General features: G+C 30.9%; 1 protein-coding gene across 1 annotated transcript; it reads left to right on the forward strand.

The window, feature by feature from the left end:
* Window positions 1-18,090: 18,090 nt before the first annotated feature.
* On the forward strand, window positions 18,091-21,791 carry LOC130803133 (peroxidase 4-like). The gene is made up of 4 exons (XM_057667319.1): window positions 18,091-18,590; window positions 18,708-18,899; window positions 19,259-19,424; window positions 21,125-21,791. Exons 1-4 carry the CDS (start codon window positions 18,306-18,308, stop codon window positions 21,514-21,516), a joined length of 1,035 nt encoding a protein of 344 aa, XP_057523302.1. The 5' UTR covers window positions 18,091-18,305; the 3' UTR covers window positions 21,517-21,791.
* Window positions 21,792-22,821: the final 1,030 nt, after the last annotated feature.

Consider the following 22,821-nt stretch of genomic DNA (forward strand, 5'->3'; position numbering starts at 1 on the left):
TGTTTTTTCGTTCAGCGACACCATTTTGTTGGGGTGTATCTGGACACGAAGTTTGGTGAATAATGCCTTTACTAGCAAAGAATTTGTGCATCTCAGTGTTAACATATTCACGTCCATTATCAGTTCTCAAGATACGGAGTGGGGTTTGGAATTGGGTGCAAATCATGTGATAAAAATCGACAAACACTTTAAACACCTCAGATTTGTGTTTAAGAAAATAAATCCAGCTCATTCGAGTACAATCATCAATAAACACAATATAATAAAGAAAACCATGCATTCCACAAATAGGTGCGGGTCCCCAAACGTCAGAATGAACAATCATAAACGGTAAACTGGATTTATTCAAACTACTAGGATACGAATGTTTATGACTTTTTGCTAGAATACATGTCTCACACTTAAAATCCAAATTTAATCTAGCTAAAGTGGGAAAAAGTTTCTCAAGATACCCTAAAGATGGATGTCTAAGTCTACGATGCCAAGTCCACAGTTGTTTCTCCCGTGACCCGTGAGCAAGAACTGCGTTGCCTTGTTGAACCGTCTCTTCCAAGTAGTACAGACCACCTTTTTCAATACCACGCCCAATAATTTTGCCCGTCTGAACATCCTGCACAACACAACAACCAGATTTTATAAGCACAGTGCAATTGAGTTCCCTCGTGAGATGACTAACGGATAGCAGTTTATGTGAGAGATTAGGAACAAACAGACAATTATTCAAGGTTAAATTTCCTGACACAGTAATAGTTCCAGCACCCACGACTTTAATTTCTTCCCCATTAGCGGTTTTAATGAGATTTTTTTTTGGTCGGACACGGTTTAAAAAATCATTTTGATCATAAGACATCGTATCCGTAGCTCCGCAATCAAGAATCCATCCTTTAGTACAATTAGACAAGGTATCATTATTTTCACAAAAAAAGGAAAAAATATGTGAAGAAGAGGAAGCCACGTCGCCCCTCAAAGTTCCCTTTAAAAACGTGTACCCTTCATTTGAAGGGTCACTTTCACCTTCACTCTTTCTCTGGCTTTGCTTTCCCTTATTACCTCCATCTTCCTTTGAGTGTTTAACCATGGCTGCCACGGAATTTCGTTCATCCGATTTTCCATCAGTGCTTGAGACTATCGCTGCTCTTCCAGGCCTTGGTTGATCGGAGAGTTGGCCCGTCATTTTTGCCCCTTTCTTCCTCGTGTCTGGCCACCAATCCGGGTATCCCACAAGTTTAAAGCACTCATTTTTCGTGTGCCTCATCCCACCACAGTAGGTACATTGAAGATCGCTTCTTTCGTCATTTTTCCGGTAAGATCTTTCCGATCTCCCTTTGACAGCAAACACGCCCCCTGAGCCCAATGAATCTAACTCTGATGAGGGCTCCTTTTTCATGATTCCCCTTCTCATTATCTCCCTCCTTATGAATGCATATGCCTCCTCTGCAGTGGGTAATGGATCTTAAAGAAGAAGGTCTTCCTCTCTTTGTCAAAAGTTTCATTTACCCCTGCAAGGAATTGATACAATCGATTTTTTTGGGTTAATTGATTGTAAATGATTTTGTCTTCTGGGTCCTTCATCGGGTTTGGTTGCCTCTTATCGATTTCCTTCCACAAAGTTATTAAGTTGTTGTAGTATTTCTCCAAGGTGTCGGTCCTTTGCTCGATTTTGTTAGCCTTGACAGTGAGATTAAAAATTTGGAGACCATCACTGCCACTGTTGTATACTGTTTCGATCCCCTTCCAAAGATTCTTTGCGGTTGGGAAATCGATGAACTGGTTGACTAGGTCCGGATGAATGCTTTCGATTATCCATAAGATAACCACTGAATCTCGCCTGGTCCATTGGCTGTACTCTTGGTCCGTTTGTGGTGGTGGATCGGCGATGATATGGTTGAGCCGATCACGACCACTTAGGGCTAATTGCATCAACCTGGACCACATGGTGTAGTTTTGGTGAGTTAACTTTTCTGATATTGAGAATGTAGGAATCGAAATTGTGGTGGTGTTTGTGGTTGTTTCGAGTGGTGATGGAGGTGGCTTATTGGTGTTTAACTGTGAGAACAGTTGCAAAAGCTGCCCCATTGTGACAGGCTGGTCTGGCATGATTATGGTGTCCTTTGACTCCATTTTTTTTTCTGTTCAGGTAAGGTTTAATTTTCCGGTAGATGATGAAGCCGCTTAGACGATTTCTCCTCAGAAACGTCTTGGCTCTGATACCATGATTAAGAGAATAATCGAGTTTTAGGGTTTTAATCTGTGTTCTCATTCAGCTTCTTTCAATATACATTGTTGTCTATATATACAAGAGATGTTTCCTAAATAAGAGAATATACAGAAATATTCTGTTCCCTAAATATATAGCAAAATATATGGAGAATAATATGTTGCCTTAATTTTAAAGAACATGACAAAGATCAAAAACAGAGATTGAAAAACAAAGAGAAACAACACAAGATTTGAGCGGTGGAGAAAATCCTAAAATCAATGTGATATCAGACTATAAAATTCCACCCTTAACAATTGAATGAATATTATTGTTTCTTAGAGTATTGATTACAAACTATAATCCACTCTTGACAAAAACTCCTTAGAGTTGATCACATTGAGAGAATAGATCAAATCTCTAAAACCTCTCACTAAAACCCTAAGAATTTGTTTGTGGCTCTCCACTCAATTTCCAATTATTATACACAAATGATCTTACATTCTGAATGTACAAAGATATACAATAGCCTTATATAGGCTTTGAAACCAGAATGTCCATGAACTGATTTAAAGTTGCCAAATAAAACAGAATACTCGCGAACAACCGAGTGGGTCGAGTGGGAGACAGAATGTAGTCCGACTTATGATCTCTTGCTCGACTGGTCGAGCAACCTTCCTTGGGTCGAGCCATGGTCGAGCGAGCAGCAAGTACCTATTAGAGCATTTCAAATCCATCACCATTCATCAATCAACCCGTATACTATTCCTAACATCCAAGACACATATATACCCATCATATCAAATGTACACATTGGGCTTTATTGAGTCACTACATCTAACAGTAGTGGTGGAGGATTGGGCAATACAGTGGTAGTTGTAGCATTTGGGGGACGCAAGGACCGAATTCAATGAAATGCAATGTTGTTTTTTTTTTTTTAATTGATAGAAGCTAACATTGTGTAAAATAACTTGCCAAATAATTAAAATTTAGCAAATCTCAACAATTCAAGTGGACTTGGAATTTTTCTATCTTTTTGATAGATAGTATATATCTTTTTGTTATGTAATTAATTTTATTTAAATTAAACATAGCTAATTAGATTTTTTTAATGCAATTTTAATTGGTAGAAGATAACATGGTGTAAAAAAAACTGGCCAAATAATTAAATTTAGCAAATCTGAACAATTCAAGTGGCAGAACTCCCAAAGAGTACCACTTGGAAATTTTCAATCTTTTTAATAGATAATATATATCCTTTTGTAATGTAATTAGCTCCATTTAAATTAAACATAGCTAATTAGATATTTGGTTTTTCTTTTTTTTTTTTAATTTTAATTGGTAGAAGATAATATGGTGTAAAAACAACTTGTCAAATAATTAAAATTTATCAAATCTCAACAATTCAAGTGGCAGAACTCCCAATAAAAGTGTCACTTGAAATTTTTCAATCTTTTTGATAAATAATAAATTAACATGATGTACAACTAACTTGTCAAATAATTAAAATTTAATAATTAAAATTTAACAAATCTTAACAAATAGTAAAAGTTGATTTACGATGTTTGTTTCCTTGAGATGAAACATTGTAGTTTTTTTTCCTTTTGTTTTAATCCCATTCTTTTATTTACTTTCAAAATTTTTCTCCTTCAATTTTTTTTTTGTTATTTTTAATTATCAAATACTAATACTAATAACAACAATAATAATGATTGTTTCGGTGATGAAACGAGGAAGTGCAAAAGACACTTAAAATACCTGGAGATAGGTGTAATCGGGTACAACCATCAATATGCTGAAAATGTTTATGATCCTTCCGCTGATGAGACCTCAAATCCTGCAATACAACGTTAGCCTTGTCCGAGGGTGATTTCCCGAAAAACCCCTCCGACGCTCAAGTCAGATCGGGAGACAGAAAGTAATGAATATATGATAATGAATGAATACAAGATTAACGGATTGTAGGATGAGTTGAGATCAATTGAAGGAATATTTGGTTCAGTATAGATTGTACGTAGGAGGGTGAATATTTATTGTGGTGTAACGACAACAATATAAAAGCTTAGTCCGGTGCAAATGATGTACGCGACATGTATTTATAATGGTAGAATGGAGGTTAGATGGTGAATTAATGTGGGAATCATGGGTATGATGGGTGAGTGGTAGGTTATGATGAGTAGTGGGTAGTTATTTTAAGAAGTTATTGAACCGAGTTGGGTGGTTAGGGTTTGACGGGTTTATTTATTTGACCCCATAACAATGATCAATACTATATATAATTTGTTATTCTTGAATGATAATTTTTAACTTGATTTAGGATTTACAATCAATGAAGTAGAATTTACAAATTCTTAGATAAATAATAATAACAACAATAACAACAACAATAATAATAATAATAATAATAATAATAATAATAATATTAATATTATTATTATTATTACATTTAAATTTGCAGAAAGAATTTTTTTATTAGTAAAAAGAAGTTGGTTGGTGAACAAAAGAAGATGAACAACAGTTGGAATCAAAATTAAACACGATGCTTAAAGGCATTTTTTTCTTTTTATTAGTATTATAAATTATTATTAGTAAATGAAGCTTTTTCTGTTATTTTTTTTAAATAAAAAGAGATAATACCAAAACTAATAAATTGTCAATAAATGTGGAGTTTGAAGTTTGAACCATTAGTCTGCTCAAAATTCCATAATTAATTGTCATCAATAATTAATACTTTCCTCCAATTCATATTCCACATCATCCTACCATGTCATTTATGTGTCCTTCCACATCATTGCCATGTCATCCGGGTAGATTATCTACCGGGTATATAAAGTTTTTTCCATGAAATTTAATGACATTATTTTTACACTTAAAACAATAAAATCTTTATTTTTTATATTATTTTACCCTACTTTCATAATATCTATTGTAAAATTATTGTTTATCTTGATTTCTTCCCATATTCGAAATGGGAAGATAAAAAAAAAACAATTGAGAATAATTATTTAAGGATGATAATTCATTATTTAAAGTTTGTATTTAGGTTATTTTGATATGTGCTTTTATTTTGTTGATTGTTTTAAAATTATTTTGGAGTGGGTTTTTGGGATCGGATTGTTTCTTTTAGAAAGTAGCTCATTTACAAGTCTTTTATGATCAATATGGCTAAATTCACATATGAATTCTTTTAGTATAATTATTTATTAAAAGTAACATGTCATGCTCTTGAGAAGGAAACTTGATTTAAAATATGCTTAATATTTTTTTAATAAATTTTTAGTACCACCCAATACTAATCATCATTCAATTGTACGTTAATAGATGATTATGATATCTACGGAAGAAAAGAAATTTTTAAAATTAGACAAATATGAAAATAAACTTTCATATGTGATTTTAACACCGTGTTTATATACTAGCCAAAAATAAAAATATTGAAAAAATTACTCAGAATAATCCAATTTTTTATTGAGTTTTCTATAATAATTTTAACTTTTGATTACATATGAATAATTTCAGCTATAAAAGTGTTAACTAAGAATGTACCAAGATGATTTCTTATCTATACAAGTCAATTTTTAAAAAATTAAATATAAAATTAAATTATAAAAAATTCATAAATTTTAAAAATTAAAAAGAGAAATCAAGTTAATTTTTTTTATTTTAACTTTTATTTTTTAATTTTTATTTTTGAGATTTTTTATAGAAACTGGTCACCATTATATGTGGGCCAACAATATTCTGGGGTATTTGACCTTTAAATTAAAATTTCTCATAACTAATCAAAACTTAGAATTGAGTATAAAGTTCTATAAAATTATACTCCTATTATTTTAGGTGATTTATTTTGATAAGAAATGAAATACTATAGCAAATTACTATAACTAACTGAAAATGGGGAGATGGGCCTGGTGTGTTGGTAGCAATCCACTTGTTTAGTATGTCTTTAATTGTCCTGAAAAGGCATTGGGCTTCGTTTTTGTTCCAGCATGTATAACATATACAACATGATTTTTTTAGAGACGCATTTGATATATGAGTTAAATAGTTTAATTGATACAAATCAAAGAGAAAATAAGAATGTGGGCTTATTGTTTTAAGGTCGTTTCTTTGAGATTCGGTCTCTCACAAGAGTAATTGTTATAATATATAAATGTGCTTTATATATAAGTTAATCAGTATGTTTTGTAAGAATCTCACTATGAGATGGGTCAATATAATCAGCTTAATTTTCTGATTAATCAAACTTTAAGATGGTAAGCTATTATTTAAGATTATAAGTTATCACATTAAGGTTATAAGTGATTACTTTAAGACTCGACTTTAAGGTTATAATTTGTTATTTTAAGATAACAAGTGATCACTTTAAGGTTATATGTGATTACTTTATAACTGTAAATATACATTTGGTCAGCCTAATAAAATTATTCTCACCATAAAATCGTCTCATATAAAAATTTATCTAAATTAAATTGCACAAATAGTACAAATTATAATAATATGAACCTTTTGTATTAAGCTCGTCTTACAGTTATAAGAGTAATTTAATTGTATAATTTGAATACATAATAGAAGTAAGCGTTGGCCTGTACAGACTCGGTCCAAATCCCAGCTTAAACCCTCTCCTTACTATTAGTAATATAATGTAAATATAATACAAATTACAATAACAAATTTATATCCTCTTTATTATACAATGAAACTCCTCACTTTGTTGATCATCAAATGGACAATATATGAAAATTAGTTTGCAATAATATTAGTCACTTGAAAACTTGATATAAGTTTTAGGCGTATAAAAAATTTTCCTATGGTGATATTTCTCCCACAAAAGTACTAGATAGGGAATATTTATGAAATACACTATGAGATACAAAATAACCACATCATATACGCTATACAAAGTATGCGATAATAAATAATCATACAAAGTATGCGATAATAAATAATCATGTGTTTTGTAGATTATAAAAACAGAAAATAAACAAAGAATTTATAACTTATTTCTTTGAATATTCATGCAAAGAAGAGAAAAAAAAATTGTAAGAATTCTTGAAATAGGAGAGAAAATAAGACCTATGGAATTTGAACCACCTTTCTTCTACATGAAACTTTCTCTATTTATAATATGGATTTCATGCTTTCATTTCACCACTTTAAAAACAAAACATATATTATTGTAGTCAATATTTAATGAATGAATATATTCTTACTTAACCATATTAATTAACACAACAGTCAAACAATACAACCATACACAAACAGACACATCCACTCGATCTTACACATTCCTCGACCGGGTCAAGCAAGCTAGGCCTAGTTTGAGCTATTGTTTTTCCTTTGCGTTATATACTTGCTTTTATATGTTTAAAGTACTTTAAACCTTGAGCTGTAACATTTATATGTGTCACTATAATTTATATAGTACAAGGTATTTATCCTTCCTATTATACTTTAAATGTCTAACATTTATTCCCCTTCTCAAAGGTGGAAGAAGATAAGGGAAAATTGGGCCTATTGGCCCTTTGTCCATCTTCTATTTGACATAAAACTATTTATAATAAAAAAGTTTTAAAAAATTATACAATTACGAAGTCATTATTATAATCTTATTAATACTTATGTAAAGATACTTTACCCTAGAATAAAAAAGTATGATTAATTAGCATTTTTGAAATAAATATGAATATATCTTATGAACAATTATAATATTCTTAAGTCCATATTTTGAAAGCTCATTTAAATAATTAATCAATTAACTACTAGACCATTAATCGATCAAGGAAAGTAGCAAACTAAATACACATATTGTTAACCAAACTCCCTATAATTATTTGTCATAGTGTTATAGAAATTTCACAACTTCAAATCTTAAATACAAGCTTAAATAACATCTTAAAAAAATTACATTTTATTACATTTAAGTTCTAAGCTCATTAATTATCATTAAATTAATAAATTAATTAGTTGGATAAATTTTTAAATTAAGGATAACTACTTCCAATCATATTTGCTAAAAGTAGTCATAATTATGGCTGATCTACCTAAAAGTTCTCCAGAAGGCCAATTATCTTTTTCACGATGATTATTTTTGTGCAATAAAAATATCACGCATGCATGAAATTTCATTGTTATTATTATTTGTGCCAAAAATGTCATAAAAGAATCTTTCTCGAATATCACCAATAGTCAGCATTCACACGTTCAAAACCTGGTCAAATAATATTAGAATATCAATTTTAAAAATAAAGTAAAAAATACGAGTATTGTCTTAGTTGAAGCTAATCATCACTTTATTACTCTCACTTTCGGTCTACTTTGTAATCCCAAAAAATAAAATCCTGCTTATACTTTACACTCCCTTTATTTTAGAATGTTAGTGACTTAGTATTTTATTTTGCGTGTTAATTCTCTTGGTTACATCTGAAATTTTTTCCTTTTGTGAAAAGTTTTTTAAATTAGTTGAGAAAATAAAAAAAGTAATTCATTAGTCCATTAATATAATAGAGAGTTTCAAGAATATTAAAATTTAATTTTATCAGTTATATATTGCCTTAATTACAAAATTATAAATTAAGAACCACTCTTGTGAGAGACTGTCTTACACAAAAATTTGTAAAAATTAACAAACCTTATACCAAAGTTTAATATAAGATTTCTATTTCTAGTGATAAAAGATAAAGTAAAATATATTTGTGATAATTATTTTTATCAATTATTGTGTAAGATACAAAAGATAATCAATATTGTGAAATAGAGAGGCATTAATCAAACTTTGTTGGGTAGACATTTAAGTGGTATATGACTGTATCAACCCTTGTATTACCTAATACTCTTATCACCGACCAATTAGCTAATTGGAGAGAGAATATTAGCTTTGAAGTAAATATTAATTTAATACTCCCTCGGTCCCTCCTATTCGCTTTAGGAGTCCCATTTGACTTTTCACGAATTGTAAGGAGAGTCAAAAGTGGGACCCTAAGGGTAAGAAAGAGAGTAATATTATGGGTTTTTTAATGTAAGGGAGGAAAATTAGTATGGGTAATGGAGGGTATAATTGAAAATAAGATAAAGTTACTAAGGGCATAAAATCAAAAACCCATACCAAAAATAAAAATGGGACAATTAAGGTGATTTGACCATAAAAGAAAATGAGACATAAGCTGAATATGAGCGAGTATATTCTAATGAAATTGTAGCACATGCATATAAATCATGACACCATTTTTGGATATCAATCTTTTATCAACAACCATGAGTATATACTTTTTAGGTTTAGTTTGAGTTTGCTAGGGTTAAAATACTTTAAAATATAAAATTCTATTTCATCAAACTTTGAAAATAAAGGAGTATACTTTCCATAAATTAGTACGTAAGAGATAATAATTGCACAAAAATTAAAATATAAGTAGGAATAATCAAGTTTTAGTTGATAGAAATGTGTGCTAGTGTGATTGATTTTACATTAAGAAATAATAATAAAAATTATATTGTGTAGATATTATTCAGACATTTACTAAGATTTATAATACCGATCAATGAAATTTGATGTATTTAAAAGTTTATCAATAAACTTTTGCATATAATAAAAGTTTTTAATAACTTAATTATTTTTATTGTTATCAAAGGCTCTACATAGGTAGAGGTTATATTAAATTCTCTCATAGACTCTAAAATCTTAAAAATAGGATTGCTCGTCTCTCTAGCTTCCATCTTCTTTCCTCCTCTATCTTCTCCTTCTCGTTCTTTCCCTTGTTTTCTGTTCTTTTTCGTTTTTTCAAACCTGTTCTTAATGGTGTGAGATAAATTAATATATATTTATTGATATTTGTTGTTTTTATTTCTTTATATACAATGGAATTATTATATTTTATTCTTTTTGGTACAAATTAACAATGGAATTATACTTAAATAAACTTATTATGACATAATTGAACTTAGTTTAGTTGAGCTTTATAAGGCTCACATTCTAAAAATATTCTCCCAATTACTAGATGTAAGCCAAATGACATATCTTGAACAATTTTTATGAGTTAACCAACTTACTATAAAACAAAATGAAAGATTAAAATTATACCATAAAAATGAATGCTTATCATAATAATAATAATTTAAAATATACAAGCATATGGGCAAGCTATATATGATATGCATAAAACAAAATATAAATAATATTAATACATAAACATCCCCAATAATCATATGATTAATTATATATTTATATACAACAATACATAATATTAAACCAAATTTACTTCTTTTAAAACTCTCATATTTAATTGCGAATTGGTCAAAATCTTCTACCAGAAAGAGGTTAGGCGCAGAGTGATGGCAGCGCTACAACCACCTATGTCTGATCATGTGTTTGGTCGTCATAGATGAACGACCAACAAAAATAGTTGCAAATTTATAAATTATAATCGATATTTATATGTATTTTTGTAGCGATAATATTTATATAATAATTTGCCACGACTTAAATAATTTCTATTTTGATGAAATTTTAGGCATAAAAATCATGACACACTTTTGGTTAGGATTTTTTCACCGACTATAACGAACCGTTATCTAATCGTTTAGAGTAAAAGCTTTTTGTAAATTAAAGCTTTATAAATGGCGTGACATGAAATGGTTGTTATACTTCTAGTGAGTATGACTAAAGTTGAATTTGGTAAAATGGATAACTCCCTCCTATTCATTAGTGTCTTATTTTTTTATTTGATCAAGTCATTTTAAATGTCTCATTTCTATTTTGGGTATGTTAACTTTATCAATTTATCCATATTAAATTTAATTTTTTTTACACCTTTATACTTACTAACTTCACTTTCACCTATAAAAATTTAAAAACTCTACTTTTCTCTTACACATGTAGTCCAATTTAACCACCTAAAAAATGATAAAAAATTAAATAGAACACTTAGAAAGAATAGGAGAGAGTAATTTATAATTAATTGGGAGAATTTAAAATTAGTTTTTCTACATTTTTTTACCTTCCACTTTCAATAGTTTATGCTATCAATTAACTGCACCGAATGTGGCCCCCAGTATAAACTGAAGACTTATATTTCGCAAATTTGACTAATTTTATATTATAACAATGTCAACTTGATTGATAACACATATAATAATCATACACATTGAAATAGAGATGGTCATCAGTTTAAAATCTTATTATACCCTCCTCGAATGCGACCTTAATTATAAGATTTGGGTCTGATTTTTAAGATTTAATGGGTTCGAACCTGAGCCGAATCAAAATTAAATAAATAAATTGGTCTAATTTAGATTTATAATTTTCAAACCTTGATCCGACCTATATCTGCTCCTTAGACCCCTTATTAAGACTCAAACACTCGCCTTCAACCTCATCCCAAACCTGCCAAATCCATATTATTATCGACCCATTATACAACACTGAATTAATTTTAAACTCATTCTAAAGCTATATTACATTTACTTGTATTCAATATATACAACCTATACACTCACTTTAGCATTAAAGAAAACTTTAAATGTAAAAATGACAAAGTATGAATAATTAAATTAAGACTCATTTAAAACCAATTTAGGACCATAGACCATCAAACCTATATACTTTGAGAGAATGATTTAAATATCACAAATTACTATGATAGACGGTCTCACGGTGAGACACTCTATAGATGGGCTAAAAAGCCCAATAACATATAATTATTAGTATATGAACTTTTTGTTTTAAGGTTGTCTCACCAAGAGACAGTCTCTCACAAAAGTACCTCTTTAAATATGTATATATTATCATTATCCAAAACAATGTAATACTCGATGTAAATTGATTAAAAAATCATATTAGATGCATGATTATATATAAATATTGAATATATACTGATATATTTTTTATATGAAATAATAAACGATATAAATAAATAATAAAGATATTAGAATTAAAAAATTAGAAGTCCCTGAAAGATTTCATGTAGCATAAGTAGAGGTATTCATTCGGATGATAGGGTTGGTTTTGGGCGGGTGTCATTCGGTTTTGTTGTATTTCGGATGCGTGTTACGACTGGTCACACCCAGGTCGGGTCGGTTAGTCACGGTTCGGTTGAAGATCGGTTATTCGAGCTATGGGGTAGCATCAGTTCGGTGTCGGTTGAAGTTCGTATCGAGTTTCAATCGGTCTTGGGTTGTCATCCGTTAATAATTGGTTCGATTTTACCGGGTATAGATCGAGTTCGGGTATTTTTCAAGTAGAATTCGTCTACGAATTACGAATTACGAATTACTAATCACTATCGATCGAGTCAGTTACAAATTAAGTTGTTAGTCATTTTTTAATTGATGATAAGATTCCTTTTACTTAAAGCAAAATAGTTAAAATGCAAATCAATTAGTGATCATTATTACATTGTTACTTTTACTTGTTTGACTGGAAATTGAAATTATAAAGTTCTATCAATTTTCATCTAATTTGATTAAAAGTAGTTAAATAAACATTGACCATTGATTGTTAACTCAAAATATATGAAACCATGTATTTATGAATTTGTTTGATTAAACTATTTATCACTTTATTAGAATAATTAATAAGATGATTGAATATGAGTCGAACATACTTTTATGTTAAAAATTAGTTTGGGTTTACGGTACTTCGATCTAAACTTCGTTCAGATTAAGTCGTATTTAGCCGAATCAAGTTCGGTTTCGAGCATGATTCGGGTCGGATATGACTCGAGTTGGTCATTATTAAGTTCGGGTAATCTCCGTTAACGGTTATGTGTCAGTTACAAAAATCGGTTATAACTCGGGCTCAGTTTTCCCATTTTTAGTTGTCAATCGGTTCGAGTATAACTTCGAATCAGGTTATGTCGATTCGATAAACCTAAAAAAGGAATACATTTTCAGATCGGTTTACTTCGGTTTCGGCTCGGGTCACTTTTGATCAACTCTAATCATAAGGCCAAAAATTTACCATGCGTGAGTGGGTAACAAAGCTCAAAGTCTTATATGTAGTTTAAGGCCCAATGTACACTATATATTATATTACTTTACGTTTTTTACTCATCTGCATATTATCAACATACAAATTTTAGACTCTAAAACATATGATCTAATTCAATCGAAACCCTAGAAACCCGGCCCATATTCAACTACCTCTTATTCTCTCACTGATATAGAAATGTTATTTTTATTATGTTTTAATTTATATATAAAAAAATAAAATATAAATAAAAAAATTAATACATCGTGCACAATTTTGAAATTGAAATGAGATATCTACCAAAGTGAATAGTTATTAAAAAAGAACATTTGTTGTGTAATTATTTTTTTATTAATTATTCCTATTAATCTATAGAAATAACACATAATATAAATTTGTAGGATTCGGGTGTTTTTGTGCTAATCACTAGCTAGTATCATATTCTTAAGGTGTGATAATCTGAATTTAATTCTCTCATTGACCCCTATCATTACCAAGTAAAAAAAAAAAGGGTTTTCAAGATATTTTAATTGTAAAAGAGAGTTGAAAAGCAGAAGTGTTAAGTTAGCCGAACTATTTGAAATCTAGCCTAGTTGAGAACCAATGAGCAGACTCGCACCAAAATATAGTGTTTTAGTGGGATATATTTATCTATATTTAATTTAAATTTTTAATAGTTATATAGTAGATTTGTGACAATTATTAGACCTTTTAGCAGCATAATAAAAAATCATACTAAAGTTTTTCGCGATATAGGATCTAGTAATATTTTTCATAAATGTTGCTATAGACTATACTAACACTTGCGCATGCCACTAAAGGCCAAATAAAATATCGGAGTCTGCGTGACAAACGTTCACGAGTTTAAATCTCAACAACCCCTAATTTAAAGTGAAATATTTAGCATCAAATATGAGTGAGACTTGTGTAGCATCCACACTTTTAGCCAAAAAAGCTTCCATGTGAGAAAACATATTAGAATATAAAACATATTATAAAACTTTAATCATTAACTTAAACTTTAGTTGAATTTGTTTGTTGAATTACAATGTTAAATGCGTGTAAAAGAAAATTAAAAGGAGTTATATAAATGCAAATTACTGCAAAAATTTTGGGATGAAAATTATATTTTATCCCATAAAGTAATTAAATTTGATTTCTCATTGTAACAAAAATTATGAAATTATTTTTGAATTGGGTATTATTATTGTGTAGTTTTGTTGAATTGGATACTTTATAGGGTAATTTTTTTAGTTAAAATGGCATAAAAAGTAAAATACATATATAGTTTAATTATTTTGTAATTTTAATTGGTAGCTCAATTTTCAAGGTTGTTGTCAAATATTTTTTGTCTTGTTTTGGGTTTGTGCATTTGAGAGTTGCAAACTGAAAAAAAAAAGACAAAAATTCACTTAAATTGTAGAAATCCATGTTGACCAGCTTTTCCTTAATAAGGATGACGTACATACATCCATTTACACATAATAATCCCACTAAGTAATCAAATGTGTTTTTTTTTTATTATTGTTAATAAAACCACAAATTCCAATATTTTGTTTCTTGACAACAACAAAAAAACGTTTACATTGTATCTTTTTGCATAAATCGTGAGGTTCACTTAGGTACATTGCAAGTTTAAATGCCTAATAAAAGTGTTTAGTGTACATTTTATATAATTAAGTCAAATTAATCATCTTAACACAATTACTACTTTTTTAAAATTATATTGGGCAAGTTTATAATTTATAAAAGAGAATGACTCGGACCCAACAAAGGTAAAATTATGAGTAGAAGGTGAGTGAAAAACAGAGAATAAACAAAAGACACAACAAACAAGCAACACAATGTGTTTATGAGGTATCAATGGATACCTTCCCCTCAAAATAAGTATCTTCTCATCAATATAATCTCAATTACACTAATAATTCAACTTACAATAGTCAAGAGCTCACTCTTAACCCATAGAGGTTTCAACTTTAATGGTGAAACTCCACAAATAGTACTAATACAAAGAAAACATATTAATGCCAATGCCCTAGCTTCTCTAATGTATCTGCCTCTCCTCTTGTATCTAATGATGTTCTAAGACCCCTTATATAGCCATACAACATAGTAGAAATATAGAACAAAGGGCTAAAAGCCCACGAAAAAGTGAGAACAAAACATATTACGTTCCGTTTCACGTACTGGGAACTGCTCGACCACTCGAGCGACACACCATAGGCTACTGTCTATTGATGAGTTGCTCGACCGAGCCACCCTTGCTCGACCAATCAAGCGACTCAGTTCAAAGCCTGCTGCCTCGCTTGTGCAAGGTTCTCCTCAAGCCTTGCCTTGTTCAATGCATCCCTTATGCGCCACACTCTTGTTCTTCGTTGCACCATCATCACGACACTCCGAGGACCCTCCACACGAGGGTGATTTGTTACTTGCTCTAATAATCTCCCCCTCAAGCCCAAATCTCCCTCCATCAACATGTGACACCACTCTTGGAGTCCCAACCAACACATCAGCATAGGATTTGGGTCTTGACTCCCCCTAGAGACTAAACCTATCATCCTTCTTTGCGCACCACCCATCATGGTGGTCACCATCATCAAATGTCACCCTCTGTGACTTAGGACTTTTACCCCTCTCAACATGATGCAAACTTCCACTCCTTAGCAACACATGGCCAATGTTGCCCATCACACTCTTCAAGTGCACCAAGCACTCCTTTGCCACCTTCAAGACTCCATCACTTTAAGTCTTTATGGTGTACCCGATCTTCTTTAATCTCCTCAATGAGATTAGATTCCTCATCATCTAATGAATGTATCTCACACCCCTAAGTTTCCTCACAATGCTATTGTGCATTCTCAAATGCACCTCTCCAATGGCCTTAATCACAACTTCCTCACCACTAGGCAAGGTCACCCTCTCATGTTCACAAGCCATCACCTTTGTAAACAAGCTTTTGTCTCTACAAATATGATATGGGTGTACGGAGTCAAACACCCAATCACCATCATCATCACAATTAGCTAATAACACATGGCCATCCTCAACATCACTCTTAGCCTTCTTTACAAGACCCTTATCAATGTTTGGAAGCTTATTCTTCTTCGTAACTCCTTTCACCAAAGTTGTTGTCTCTCTTAATTTCTCAAATGGAACTTTCCTCTTTCTTCCCTTTGAGTTTCTCACCATCACCAACCTCCATAGTTGGCTTCTTCATCTCCCTCAAAAGCTTTAAGCTTCTAAGGTCTTTCTTCAACTTGTTGCAAGTGTATTGAATATGGCCTCTCTTGTGGCAATGGAAGCACACTCTATCCCCATACTCAACCCTTGTCTTCTTGATTCCGATTTTCCTCTACTTTGATGGATTTCTCTCAATGACCTTTCCATCTCCCATAGATGAAGTATCATCAACCTTCATACCAACCTCCATGGATGGTACTTCTTCAACAATGCTACTACCTCTAGTAGCTCTCTCTAGTTTTTCAACTCTCAATAACAAAGACTCTATCATTAGCCTTTGCTCTACCACCATTGTTAATAAGCTCTCCTTCTCTCTTGAGATTTTCATTAACAATATCTCTATCTCTTGAATACCTACTGTTTTTCTCTCTCCTAAGGTTTCAACAAACCCTAATGGCTTCAACAAACCTTCCAAACACTTCTCAACTTCTACCATCTCCCTTCTACATATCTCCAACCCTTCCCTCACTCAATACCCCGAGAAAACACACCAAGATCTGATACCGATTGAAAGAGAATGGCTTGGACCCAACAATGGTAGAATTATGAGTAGAAGTTGAGTGAAAAATAGAAAATAAAAAAGAGACACAACAAACAAGCAACACAATGTGTTTATAAGGTATCAATGGATACCTCCCCTCAAAACAAGTATCTTCTCATCAATATAATCTCAATTACACTAATAATTCAACTTACAATAGTCAAGAGCTCACTCTTAACCCATAAAGGTTTCAACTTTAATGGTGAAACTCCACAAATGGCACTAATACAAAGAAAACACTCTAACGGTCAATGCCCTAGCTTTCTCTATATATCTGCCTCTCCTCTTATTTCTAATGATGTTCTAAGACCCCTTATATAGCCATACAACATATTAGAAAACCTAGGACAAAGGGATAAAAGCCCACAAAGAAGCAAGAATAAAACAGTTTACGTTCTGTTTCACGTATTGGGAACCGCTCGACCCGAGCGGCCTTGCTCGACTACTCGAGCGACACACCAAAGGCTACTGATGAGCTGCTTGACCGAGCCACCCTTGCTCGACCAGTCAAGCGGCTCAGTTCAAAGTCTGCTGCCTCGCTTGTGCAAGGTTCTCCTCGAGCCTTGCCTTGTTCAATGCATTCCTTATGCACCACACTCTTGTTTTTCGTTGCACCCTCATCACGGCACTCCGAGGACCCTCCACATGAGGGTGATTTTGTAGTTGCTCTAATAATTTATACTACATGTCTTGTAAACCATGAGCTATGCAATATACATGCCCTGTAAAAAAGTTTAAATTGTACATTTAATTAATTTTTTTTTAAAAATAATAGTAGGAGTCATCAAATATATTGATAATTTTTTTTGACGAAATTATAAAATTATATGGATACTTTTGAATTCTATACTTGAGTTGAGTATTATCTGATGCTTCCATTTGTTTTTATAATTAATATGATCCAATACCCTAAAAAGAATCCCTCTTATATCTTGTTTTACTTTAAGACACATATATTCTATTAAAGTCTTGTTTAGTTCATCTATTTGTACTGATTAATATTAATTCTTATTGGTTGTAACTAATTTTTATTGATTAAAATTAATATTTATTTATCATTATTAATTTTTAATTATAAATTATAACTAAGTTTTACCAATTAAAATTGACTTTCATCGACTATATTTGATTAAAACGAACTTTAAATATTAATCAATTTTTCAGGATGAACTAAACAGAATTTCCATTCGAGCTTTTTCTTTGGAGGGCACCAATGGCCACATCATTCTACTATTGGAAGTCCAACTTTCTAACATCTAGAAATCCTCTGCAAATTGGGATAATAATAATATGGTGGGCCCTCTCTAATAGAAGTATTAAGTTACTCTTAAAAAGCTTTTTCACCAAAGACTATTATAAATATCATGCAATATTCCATGTTTTGTTCAAGCACATGTTCTACTTCATTGTGGCTTATCTTCACAAAAACAATGGCTTCATCTTCCTCCTCCCTAGTGTTCTTCGTTGTAGCTTATCTTCTTGTGGTTTTCCTAGGGAGTTCAAATGCCCAACTAAGTACAACTTTCTACAATACTTCTTGTCCTAATCTTTTTTCAACTGTGAAATCTGTTGTACAATCTGCTATTAATAAAGAAACCAGAATGGGTGCTTCCCTCCTTCGTTTGTTCTTTCATGATTGCTTTGTCAATGTAAGTATTACGTCCTAAATTATTGAAACATTTTCGAAAATATGTATGCTTCATGCTATGGTTAGTGATGATACTTTGTTTAATTAATTCACTCCGCATGGTCTACATATGTAACAGGGGTGTGATGGATCAGTCTTACTTGATGACACTTCTAATTTTACGGGTGAGAAAACTGCTGCACCCAATAATGGCTCACTAAGAGGATTTGACGTAATTGATCAAATAAAAACTGCAGTTGAAAAAGCTTGTCCTGGAGTTGTCTCATGTGCTGACATAATAGCCATTACTGCAAGAGATTCTGTAGTCATTGTAAGTAAAACAAATCTTTATAAATTTAAGTACAACACATCATAATTTTAGAAACTAGCAAGAAATATTCATTTATATAGAAAAGTTCGAACCTTAGTAGTTAGCACTAGTTAAAAGTTAAAAGTTTTTTGGGAGCCTTGGGCGTAAGCATGACTTGCACTTGCTTAGGACCGACCCTGAGGACATCAGGTCGTTCTCGGGTAATGTAATTCGGGTCGGTTCAAAATCGATTGAATATTGTGTCCACAATGATTTTTACAAAATTTTAAATCCATTATGAAGTCCGATCAAAGTTGGTTCCGTGACAAGATCGGGTAAATGTCGGATCATCGAGTCAACACCTCTATAATTTTTTGTAGGCTGGAGGACCAACATGGAGTGTGAAGCTTGGAAGAAGGGATGCCACTACCGCAAGCAGAACCGCCGCTAACAACAACATTCCACCACCTACGGCGAGTCTTAGTGCACTCATTACCAGTTTCCAAAATCAAGGGCTTTCCACCACCGACATGGTCGCTTTATCCGGTACATATACCAATTTTCTTCATCATTATCCCTTCGTCATCTACTCATCTGTCCTAGTTATTTTGCAAAATAGAGAAAATCGAGTTGGGATAGAAAAGTATTTTAATGCATTGATTAAAATTTTGTTAGAATTTCATGTGATCAAAGGATTTATTTCCTCTGTTATGATTTTCTTGCTATCAAATAATTTTGCACAAGATTTAGAAATTTACATATTTAATTTTGGACAAAAATAAAAGTGTAATAAGTAACTAATTCTTGTATATTTCTCAAGTAAAGTTTGAGTCTTAATATCTAACTATAAACTGGGTAAAAAATTACAAAAAAATTAAATTAAAATTCTAATTATCGAGATGAATTTAACCATATCACACATTGATAAATTTTATACTCTTTATATCCATAAAAAAAAGTCATATTTAAAATTTTCTCTCCATTTTATAAAATAGTCTAAATATAACTAATAATATGAAACAACTAATCACTAAAGAAGGATCTTATATAGTAAAGAAATCAAGTGCAATAATTGGTAGAAGGTAAACTTACTAATAGTTGTTGGAATCCCTTACGTAATTACCCATAATTGTTGCCATTATTACAAGTTTAAAACTAAAAGAAGTTCATTAGTTAATAATATTTTCTCTATCCTTAAAAATTTACACAATTTAATTTTAAAAGCTCTCATAAAAATTATCAAAGGCCCCAAATTCAAAAGATTTACTAATAATTTATTTAGTAAACTAAAACGGCTCTAAAAGTTTATTGTGTGCAATTCTAATTCAACACTAGAAAAATGAGACATGTTCCCTCTTAAGGTAAACGAACTTTGTAGGATACTATAATTAACTTAGCACGTCATTTTGTTGACAATATTTTATTTTTGTTTGTGATGATTATTACATCCACTTCATTTGTAATTTTTTTACAAAAATTAAAAATTACATTAATTTTATTGACAATAAATATTTTTTTATGTTCCACTAAAATTATAACAATTTTTAAAAGATTCTCATATAAAGTTGTGTGATATAGAAATTTCAATGGATATACATTATAATATAATTTGCTTTTAGTGGGATATATCTCACAACATTTAATGTAAATGTCGTCTACTTCAAATTCTAATAGTATATATAGTGGATTTAGTGACATTTGCTAGACCATTTAGTAGCATAATAAAAAATCATACTAAAATTTTTCGCGATATAAAATCTAGTAACATTTCTCATAAATGTCATTATAGATAATAGTAACAATTACATATTCTAGTAAAGGTCAAATAAAGTATCACTAAATCACTTTATAGTGAAACATAAAATAAAAACTAATAATTATTACAATAAAAATATAAATCAGTGGCATTTTTTAACGTCACTAAATTCAATGTCGCGAAAAGTAGAAGTTGTTGTAGTGATACGAATATTATATGATTCACTAAAATCAGAAATCTCTTAGATATAGATAAACCTGAAATTAAAATTTGGCTTTTCGAAATAACTATTATTCCAAAGAAATGACAAGGAAACTCTTTTGAAAACTGGGATAAAAATAATCTCAGTATCATAAAACAAATATATTTTGTATTTTTATATAGACGTATCATTGTAGCCAATTATGTTATTTTTAATAGTTTTTGGGTTTCAAAAAAAATGCATGCAATAACATTCTTCTCTAAATAATCGAACATTTATTATAATTAGGTGCCCACACAATTGGACAAGCAAGGTGCACTACTTTCAGAACTCGCATATATAATGAGAGTACCATTGATGCATCATTTGCTCAATCACGACAATCAAATTGCCCAAATGCAACAAATTCAGGGGACGACAATTTAGCACCTTTGGACGTCAAAACCCCAAATAGATTCGATAATGGATATTATACTAACCTTGTTAACCAAAAGGGACTTCTACATTCAGACCAACAATTGTTCAGTGGTGGTTCTACTAACGCACTTGTCCAAACATATAGCACCAAGCCTAGCCAATTTAACTCTGATTTCGTCACCGCCATGATCAATATGGGTGATATTAAGCCACTTACTGGCTCTAATGGCGAAATCAGGAAGAACTGCAGGAAAACTAATTAACTGGTTTAATTAAATTAAGTTTGATTAAAGATTAGGTGTGGCCTTAATCAATTCTAAAAGCACACCATAATGTTATATGTTATGCTTGAGTGTTATAGTTTGGCTCAAAGGAGCCTTTAATGCTCTACTTTGAAGCTTTCGTTTTCTTTTTAGCGTTGTTGTAATTGTACTTGGTTAATAATATGAGAATTCAGAAGTATTAGCTTCATTATTGAAGATGTTAAACTGTCTATGTTGATTGATTTCAATGCAACTTTATTCTTTTTGGTTGAAAAGTGTGTGACTTGATTCAAATTTTTACACAAGAGTGAAGATCTTGTTTTTTAGATTTTATTTTCACTACCTTTGAAATATGTGATTTGTGGTTTATTTTAATTTTAATTTAAATTTCTTTGTATGGTACATCTTTATGTAGAGACCAACTAGTCAAGTGTTTTATAACATTGGAGAGTTAAATGCTTATAGTCATATTTTTTTTGACTAGATTAAAAATATTTTCGTGTCTGGTGGTTTAAGTTTTCCTACGAATTAAGGGTGAAATAAAGTACTTTCTTATCACTATTTTTTTTTAATAAAAGGATTAATCAATTGCTTTTAAGGCTTTAGTGCTAAAAAAAGTCTTAAATTGATCGGATTCAAATTATAATTTAATTTAAGTCAGTTTATTTTAGGGTTTTTAATTTGGGTGATTTTCAAAATATGGGTTGAAATTTTCGAGTTATTAACCACCAATTCTCAATCAAGTTTCGGTCATGGGTCGGATAAAACATAAACATAAAAAGACTTATGGCCAGGCACAATTGGGTTGCTACATAGACTGTCATATGAACTTCTAGGCATCTATTCGATCCAAATGTCTTTTAAGCCCAATCTTCAACTCAGCTTCACAAGCCCCTGATTAAGGCTTCTCACTTGACCATGGATCATCAATTGGGTTGCTACATTTCATTAACAAGTTGTCGTATGAGGCTGCTTCACCGTAACACACGTTACATATATAGTGTAAATAATTCAACTAGTAAAAATTTACAAAAAAATAGACTTATTAATTTGACAAATTCTTTATTGAGACCGTCTTATCGTGAGACGACCTAATTTAGATTGATCCAATATCAACTTTTAAAAAACTGCACAAAAAACTGTTTTTTACTTACTTATTCAGTTGGTTTTTTAAAAAACATTAATTAAGCTGCTTGTATAGGCCCGTCTCACGGTGAGACGGTCTCATACAATGTTTCACAATAGTATAATTACTTTCAAATAAGTCCGATTTCAACAAAGTAAAGAGCATTTACAAATATCTTA

The sequence above is a fragment of the Amaranthus tricolor genome, chromosome 16 (assembly GCF_026212465.1).
Source record: "Amaranthus tricolor cultivar Red isolate AtriRed21 chromosome 16, ASM2621246v1, whole genome shotgun sequence".
Lineage (NCBI taxonomy): Eukaryota > Viridiplantae > Streptophyta > Magnoliopsida > Caryophyllales > Amaranthaceae > Amaranthus > Amaranthus tricolor.